Raw genomic sequence first — 9,566 nt, 5'->3', positions numbered from 1 at the left:
CAAAAGCTCCTCCTCCATCTGGAGGGAATATCTAGTACCCAAAAAGTCTTCTGTAACTTTCCTTTTACTTCCTTCCTTGGACTGGCCCTATGGCAGATTGAATGATCACATTCTGATGCCTTTTCTTCATGGCCTTGATCTGTGAATACTTGTGATCAATGGGGCACATCTCTGACTTCTATATCCATTTTTCTGTTAAGTCACAGATTTGCAGGGAGAGAAGTAAGTGTGGTTTGGAAAAAAGACTGCAATGGTTAGCAGAGGGAGCCATAAGAGGAATAAAATACATGTATGAGTTTTATTATTGTTAAGGGGCAAATTATATTAAGCTGGAAAGGATCCTGGTGTCTATGAAAATTGGTTTTGTTCCTTGATTTATTACTTTCAAATATATCTCTTGTTAATCCCGAGGAATCAGGATTTTCCAGGATTAGAATATCTCGACTAAGATGGTAAAACAAACAAACAACAACAACAAAAAAAAAACCATGGCTCTGACACTCATCAGCCATGCTCCCTTGTCTATATTCTCGTCTTCAGACAATTCATAGTCTACAGAGACAACGAATTATAAAGCTTCATAAAAAATATTTACAGTTACTTACCATGCTACACACATCATGAACAACTTTCTCTGTCAAGAAATGGTCTCGGGTGTCTAACACAAAATTTATTTTTTGCAACCCCATCTGATTTCCTTTCATATCATGTTCTGAGGAGTTGAAGTACAAATGTGCACAAATCCTTTATAGATACTTTTTTTTTGTAGATTTTCTTTATGAAAAGTGGTGTATTTCTGAAAAGTAGACAAAATACATTTAATTTTAAAAGGATGAAAGAAGCTTACCTTTGAATTTTACCCGATAGTAAATCATTTAGTAATGGGGATCATTTGCTTTGTGTCCAGTGAAATGTACTTTTTTGACAACTCCATCATTCTGTTACTGAATTTATTTTTGAACAAATAACCTATTACATAATTATGTCTTGGTTATAATAGGGTAAAAGCTACTGGAAAAGTTGCACTACCAGTGTATTTTCCAATTACATGTTACTAATGTATGCTTTCTTCCATTGTTATAATGTTATAACTCCAATGTTAAAATTTAGCCTGATTATTTAGTTGTCGGTTGCTGTCACAGGCATAAACATTAGGAAAAAGCAGACAAAGGTTAAAAATATTTGTGCCTTCTCCTCTTTGAAAAAAATCTCACTGTAGTGCTCCAGTACTCTGCTTCCTGATGGGCAGTTTGTGTGATGGAGCAGTGACTTGCAATGATGCTACCAGCAGATGTTTGTGCCCTACATTGGAGTGGTTGCCCTGGTATCATAAAAAGAAGGAATGCATGGTCCCTCTCTAGCTGTGGAGGGGACAGCTGTACCGTGCAGTCTTGTGTAGTTGGAGGAATAATGGACAGGGGATCATAAGACATGAGTTCCAGTTTTGGTTTAGTCCTTTGACACTTGTCTGTCTATGAGTAATTCCCTAACCAGAGCTAATTCTAATTTTTTGCATTTGAAGAGAAACAGTAGTCTTTGTCCTCCCTGCTTCATTAGAAATTAAATAATTTTTGTGAACATATTTTGTAGTCACAAATGCACTATAATGTGCTTACAATACAAAAAAAAAAAAGCCAGTATACAGCTCTATGCTACCTACATGTGCAAGGACATATAGGCATGAGAGAGAGAGAGAGAGAGAGAGAGAGAGAGAAAGGAGGAAAAAGATTTTCTAGAGGACCTGGGCTTTGTTTGACTTTGAAAAATGAGTGGTATCTAGGGAAAAAGAGTGTAGAACAGAGTTGAGAGGAGCAGTACCATCAAAGAGAAAAGACTGGAATGAGAATGCAATGTGGAAGTCATAGTAACAAGAGCTTTACCCAAACCCTAGAAGCTCAGAAATTAGTAGGGACATGCAGAGTCTGGAATTTCTTCATGATACCACTGAACTTGAATGTATTCAATATGTTTAAAAATTCTAATGTAAGTATTATACTTAACAGTATAAAATTCTCCTGTCAACAATTCTATGATGTTATCATCACTATAAAGATGAGGAAACTGGTCTTAGAGATGTCAAGTCCTTGCCCAAGATAAATCAGCACATGATATTAATAGAACTAGGAAACGAGTTTACAACTTTTGGCTGTAAAAGCCATGTACTTTATTCTTACTTAGAAAAGAACGTTTCTCCCCTGTCTACTCCTAAAAGACATAAGTATGAATGTAAATATAACTAAGAAGAGGCCTAAGGTAGATTAATAAGAAGAATTTGCCCAGCCTACTATTTAACAGAAATTAGCCATCTAGGATCCTTATGTATTTTTTTCTTTCTTAGATACCATTTATGATTTAATGAAGAAAGAGAATCACACTTCGGTGAGTGAGTTTATTTTTCAAGGTTTCTCCAGCTTCCATGAGCACCAGCTCATCCTTTTTGTTGTGTTCCTTGCATTGTACCTATTCACCCTAGCAGGCAATATCATCATTGTGACCATCATTGGCCTTGATCGCCACCTCCACACCCCCATGTACTTCTTCCTCAGCATGCTGTCAGTTTCAGAGACTGTGTACACACTTGTCATTATACCAAGGATGCTCTTTAACCTCTTAGGCCTGAGTCAGCCAATTTCATTGGCAGGGTGTGCCACTCAGATGTTCTTCTTCATCACTTTGGCCATCAACAACTGCTTCCTGCTCACGGCAATGGGGTATGACCGCTATGTGGCTATTTGCAGCCCCTTGAGGTACTCAGTCATCATGAGCAAGAGGCTGTGCATCCAGCTGGTGTGGGGGGCCTGCAGCATTGGCCTGACTGTAGCAATGATCCAGGTGTCTGCTGTGTTCAGGCTGCCTTTCTGTACCACAAAGGTGCCCCACTTCTTCTGTGACATCCGACCTGTGATGAAGCTGTCCTGCATTGACACCACCATCAATGAGATCCTGACTTTGGTCATCAGTGTGCTGGTGATCCTGATTCCCATGGGCTTGGTTTTCATTTCCTACATCCTCATCATCTCCACCATCCTCAAGATAGCCTCTTCTGAGGACAGGAAGAAGGCCTTTGCCACCTGTGCTTCTCATATCACTGTGGTCATTGTCCACTATGGCTGTGCCTCCATCACCTACCTCAAACCCAAGTCAGAGAACACCAGGGATCAGGACCAGCTGATCTCTGTGACCTACACTGTCATCACCCCCCTTCTGAACCCTGTGGTGTACACCCTGAGAAACAAAGAGGTCCAAAACGCTCTGTGCAGGGCTATAGGCCGAAAACTCTCCTGACAGGATGGGCCTATTTCAAACAGGGCCTTAGAAGAATTTCTAGACAGGAAAAAGTGGAGGAGTACTCACAGTCACTAGAGTTGAAATTCTGGACCCTAATAAGCAGTGGTTGAATGAGAAGAGGAGAGAGCAAAGGAACAACAAATTCAGCCACTTGAGAATGGGAGAAAGTCCACCAAAGCACAAGCAAGCCTGCATCTCACAAGAGAACAGGCATAGTATGGAGTACAAATACAGAAGAACTCAGTGGTGTTGGGAAGGAGATGGGCAGTCTGGGCAGCCTGGGACAGAACAAGATCAGGATAGCAGACAGAAGGAATGAGGGGAGGCTGCTCTAGGCTAAAGTTTTAAATATATTCTATGACATCCTTTTTTGGATATGGTGTTTCTGCCTACTCATCTAGGGCCACATAGATTTAACACCTAACTGAAGTCATTCTTTCATGGACAATTCAAGGTTTTTTGCATCTTAGACACCACAAATAAAAGGGATATCAGAGATAATAAGCATTTATAAATTTAGCTGCCCTTGAAGTCTGGGTAGTTTTCATATAAATTCCAGGTGTACCATATGGGAAAATAGCTATATCTAAGTTTTCAGGATTGTGTAAAAGAAATATTTTTAGAAAATGATTACAATCCCTTGGTGATCTAGTTAAAGAAAGAGGTAGCACCAAGTAGTTGGATCGGTGTTTATATTACAAGAATATACAAAGGTTGTTGGTAATATTCTATTTGAGTATCTGAACCCAGGGAAAAGAGACTGGGATTGCCTTTAGAGATCCTTGCAGAATGGATTGCAGCAGCGGGGTAATGGGAGTCAGAGAGGGAATCCGCAGCAGGGATTAGGGGAGTGAGAGGATTTCGATGAGAAGGGAGAAGGTAGCCTTCTGGTCACTCAGTGACTCAACAAAAGGAAAAGACTCACCAGACCATTGATCCTAACATTTCAGATCCCCTAGGATCTGAATAAATACATCATCTTTCACTCGTCATCTCCACTTCCAGCGACTCCCTCCCCTACAGTCTCGTCCACCTCCACATAGTCCCCAGTTCATCAATACCCAGTGACTTAGGCATTTCCCGTGGCACACTCTCATGCCTTTCTACAGGTGGTTGGCACTTAATGGAAACCCCATACTGCCACCCTCACTGCCCACTCCTACGGTGTTCTCCTACTCATTGTGAAACACTGACCCGAAGCATCTCTCTTTTTATGAATCATCTAGAGAGATATCAATGAAGGGAAAAAAATAAGTCCTTTTACTCCCTCACACTCCAACCTCCAAACTTATACATTGATATATACGACCATAGTGAATATTATGGCTAAAGACACAAAATGGGCAGTGAGTAGTGTTGTAACTAGGTGAAGTCTTACCTACGTAGACAGTTACACCTACTGTTTAATGTCTCTCTTGCCCCAAGTGATGAATTTTTCACAGGCCACATTCTCCTTTATGTTCATTTTAATAGTTAGGGCTGTATCCAAATATTTTAATTTCTCAAATAGCTCATTATGGTTCAGTCTTACATAGATTCAATTGCATTTTGGGAGAAATTTATGATGAAATGCATTATAACCCAAAGTGAAATTACCTCATATTTGCCAATGGTCACTTTCACTTTTTACTCAGTAAATAAAAATACTTAATTTTTATTTTAGACTGTAGCCTCAAAAATCCTGCCTTGTCCCTTCAACCTTTTCAGTAATAGATAAACTATAATTGAAAACTTAGCTACTTAAAATGTTAGGTAGCAGTTTGTAGAGATCAGAACAAAGAAGTGGATGGGAGGTGGGAGGGAGAGGAGGGGATGGGTAAATCCAAACCTAACAGATGAAGTGAGAGCTGTCTGGGGCATGGGCACACTTGTCGCGCAGTGCAAAGGCAACTGATTATTATATAACCAAAGCGTGTTTGTGCCCCTGTAATACTCTGAAATTTAAAAAAAAAAAATTTAAAAAGGAAGAAAGAAGTGGAAAGAACATAAAATTGAAAGAAAAAGACTTCATTTTAAGTCTTGGCTCTACTTTTTATTTACCATATACACTTGAATGAATTATTTAATTTCTCTTATATCTAAAGTTTCCTGTCAAATCTTTGAGACAATAACAATAAAAATCCTTTGGAAATGACAAAACAGGGACAAATATTTTTTATTCTTGTTGGAGTAAGAAAATAGCTACACTCATAAACTGAATCTTTCCTTATCTGCAAAATGCTTTTAACAATCCTTGCTCTGTTTTTTCTCTTGGACTGTTGTAAGAACCAACTACACTAGAATAAACATATTAGAAGTTGTTGTGATAACTGCAGGAAGTGTTAAGAAATATAATGTATTATTACCATTATCACAGTTATTATCTAATGTAATCCCTATGGTCTTACCTCTCTGATTTTTCCTGGCCATTTTACGTTACTTACTAATTAATATTTGACTTTTAACTTCCTCCTGTACACTCTTAACTTCTAACTGCTATTACATCTTTATGTCTGAAGTTCATGTAATTTTTATCCCCTATAAAAGAACATTTCTAAAACTTTACATTATCTTTTGTTCGCAATTCCAGCAGTTAATGCCTAGACTTCTCTTCCAAATTGAGCACCTTCTTTCCTTCTATTTCTAGTTCAATGAATTTTAAACTTTTTAACATGACCCATGGTCCCCAACACAAAAGGCCATTATAACATAATCCGGTAGGTTTGTATACATCTGTACACAGATACAAACTAAAATGCAACATTCACCAAACAGTACGTAGCCTTACCACATGCAATGCATTCTCATGTTTTCCAGTCTAGTCTATTCTGTTCTATTCTATTTCATTTTATTTAAATGATGTTATTTAATAGAAGTGCATCTACATTTTGATCGAATGCTCAATGGGTGAGAGTTAAAATCTGTATTCAACTGAAGTCAACGCTGAAGCCCAGTATCAGCAGACTGTATTTCTGAGATACTAAAATAAAATTAGAATCTTATTTTAAAACATTGGAATTTAATTATAAAACATTTAAGTAATTGTATTTACACTGTGACATTTTAGAGAAGGTACATTCAGGCTCCATTACCAGCTTCTAGATTGTTCCAGCAGTCACTGAAACACATCCATGCTACTAATTAGATACTCACTTTTCAACTGAGAAACTGAGTTGGTGCAGCCATAAAATATCTTGGGAAAAATTCCTCATTTTTCTCTAATACTTTCTTCTTTTCTTCATATTCCTTATTAGATACGGGTTAGAGGTAATTTATCCTGGATATTGCCCTGTATTATTTTGGTGGCAAAATTGAAATCCTGCTGTAAATTCATCTATAAAAGTTGTGAAGATTCATGGCTTAAATGGAATTAAGAAGCTAAAAATTAACACAGTGCTTAAAAGCTGTCTAATATTACCAAACATTTTTTAATTTGATAAATATTTATTAGTTTTACAAGGACATAGTGTTCTTTCTAAAGCTATCTAATAACCAACACATTATCTCATAATATTTATATAGTATTCATTCATTTTTCTGTTTATTTAACAATAAAACTGTTTAAGTTTGTCCAGAAAATTAACAACTATTACAATTATCATAAATTATTCTTGCATATTGTTCTTTTAATAATAAATATACTGTATATTTCAATTGATTGATAAAATTTCAACATATAAACCCCATAAAACTAATTCAGTCTAAGTCACAGATAGAATGATTAAACTTTATTTGAAAATCAATATCCAAATTAAAATCCAAATGACTTGCTTTGTTCAGATTACTGATGCTGTTTGACAGATTAGTGCTAATAATCTATGCTATCATATGATCATTGTTCATCTAAAAATTTAAGGATGCCAAAAAATGGCAGAGAAGAAGATTTCCAGCCATTGACTAAAGGCCAAAGCCAAAGTTGCAACCAAATAGCAAATTTTGTCTAAATATCAAAATCAAATTAACCTTTAATGTTTTTCTAGTGTGACCTACCAACCTCAGAGAAAACATAGGGAGATACGGATAGGGTAAGAGAATGTTACTTGTGTGAGTAATTCACTGAGTTGACTGAAATGGTAAGCAAGCATTCAAGAAGGTCCCCTCTTCTTTTTCTTTTTTTGTTCTAAAATGATGGCATATCAATCACTATTTTTCTGATACAAAAGCAATACATGCTCTGAGAAAAAAATTTAGAAAATTCTAAGGAAGAAAATGAAACCTCTGTTTGTAGATGTTGACTTATGGCACAATGAGTACATGTATCATTTCTCCTCTCCTCACTCCCCAACCTTATCCCTAAAAAACCCTAGAAGTGATAGGAAAGATTTTTTAAGTAGGATAATAGACAGTGCTCAAAAACAAAAATGGAATTCTTAGTGGACCAGAAACTATGAGACTTGAAATAAAAACTCAAAACAAATGCAATTATCTAGGTAAGCTATTAATATCTCAGAAGTATATGGGAGTTAAAAGGAGAATCCAGTCACAAAAGCTGGGAGTACACAAAAGTTACTTCATACTCTGAGTTGGAAAAAAAAAAACAAGAAAACTTTAAAACTCCAGGGAAATTAACAGGGGATATTAGCTCAGAAAAAATGATCTTCCCATCAATTCTTGTTCCCAGACAGGCAGTAGCAAAAACAGTGTTGATGGTTTCCAGTTAAAACTTATGCTTGGAGAGAGAGGCATGGCAGGGACAGGAGTCTGACAATAACAAAGATCAGGGGGACAAATAAAAGGACACAAATATAGGAGGAAGCAACTAGATACTAGAGGTGTTAAGCTAAAAAGTATTAATATCTTATTTTTTATAAAAGTATTTAAGAAAAACTCAAAGCTCCCCTTCAGTATAAAGTTACACATACTTTAGCAGTAGTCGTTATTTAAAACAAACCAATAAAAGTTATAGAAATTATATTAAATATAATTTAAGGTTAGAGAGAATTCTGATTAAACACAGATTTTACACACCTATTTGCATCTCTTTCCTAAAACCCTACTAAATTTGAATTAAGAAGGAAAATAGATTCACTTCCATATAAAAGGAGAGTAGGAGATGACAGCAAATGAGATTTCAACCAAATTTTGGAATCTGGAAAGCAAATTAATAAGTTGTTATTGACTCAGCATATAGGAGAATGCTGATTTAAGCCAAGTTATCACCTAGAATACCAGAAGTTTTCAAGAGATAGAAGTAGTAAGTATCTCTGAACATAGGAGTGTACAATTAGTCTCACAAAATAGAGCTGCTTGAAAGTTTCTAAGATTTTACACAGTCAGAATCTCACCTCCACTTCAGCAAAAGGCTGGAGGGTTACTTTCTAGAGAGACTACAGAGATGAAGCGTGGCAGGGGGTTACTACAATTTTTTAAAAAGGTGAAGAAGAAGTAAAAGGATATCAGCAAACCCAACAGGAAACTGATAATAAGAGTTATAGTTTGCAATTAGAAATCTGAAGGATTTTCCCCTCTGGGAGTTAGCATTTCAAAAGTAAATACATATAAATCTGGACAGTTCAATGTCCTATTTGGAAAAAGTAAGCTTACCCTAATAAAACCAGCTTTATCACATTACCCAGCCTTATCACTAAAGTAAATAAAGCCCACCAGTTCACATACCTACCCCACTATACACACACATGCAAGCACACAGAGTTTCCTAATGCCTTGTAATACATCACTCTTAGTTATGAATGGACTTACAAGGATCAACAAGAATTTGAAGAAAGCCACTAATATGAACAGACATCAACATAACAAACAAATAACAAAGAAACATGGAAGAATCAGAAACAGTGCAGGGGGTAAATTAAAGTCTTTTGAAAACATATATTTAACATTTTCACAAGTATAAGACAAAATAATGATGAAATAAAAGCGGAGTACTATATAAAAGCCAAGTTCTGAGAAGCAAAAAGGGATTTTACAAATGTAAAAATACATTAGCAGAGACAGTGTGAGGGGAAGAAAGCAGAGTAGGTGGTACGAGGAATCTGTCTTCCCACTTAGAAAACAACTGTACTGGCAAAATCTGTTTGATGTAACTATTTTGGAACTTTGGAGTCTATTAAAGGCTTGAAACTTTCAGGGGAAGGCATGGACTGTAAACAGTTAATGTGGATCAATTTCACCTCTTAGCACAATAGCAGTTACCCATCCTTCACCACCAGCCCCTGGAAGAGAGTTGTGCAGGTGTGCCTGGAGCAACCCATATAACTTGCAAAAGTCAGGGTGATCCTGTCCTTCAAATATCAGGGATCTGTGCTCTGATCACTGATTGCTACTTGTGATCATGGACATGC

At 36.6% G+C, this 9,566-nt stretch overlaps 1 protein-coding gene across 1 annotated transcript; it reads left to right on the top strand.

Moving 5' to 3' along the window:
• Nucleotides 1–2,355: 2,355 nt before the first annotated feature.
• Nucleotides 2,356–3,285, top strand: LOC138389862 (olfactory receptor 10J1-like). Its single transcript, XM_069478516.1, has one exon. The coding sequence runs from the start codon at nucleotides 2,356–2,358 to the stop codon at nucleotides 3,283–3,285; it is 930 nt and encodes a 309-aa protein (XP_069334617.1).
• Nucleotides 3,286–9,566: the final 6,281 nt, after the last annotated feature.

Source organism: Eulemur rufifrons, chromosome 8 (genome assembly GCF_041146395.1).
Source record: "Eulemur rufifrons isolate Redbay chromosome 8, OSU_ERuf_1, whole genome shotgun sequence".
In the NCBI taxonomy this organism is placed as follows: Eukaryota; Metazoa; Chordata; class Mammalia; order Primates; family Lemuridae; genus Eulemur; species Eulemur rufifrons.
This window is presented reverse-complemented; position numbering and strand designations above follow the sequence as displayed.

Excerpts from the sequence above, each read along its gene's own strand:
- LOC138389862 (XM_069478516.1), top strand. The coding sequence starts at position 2,356 with ATGAAGAAAGAGAATCACACTTCGGTGAGTGAGTTTATTTTTCAAGGT.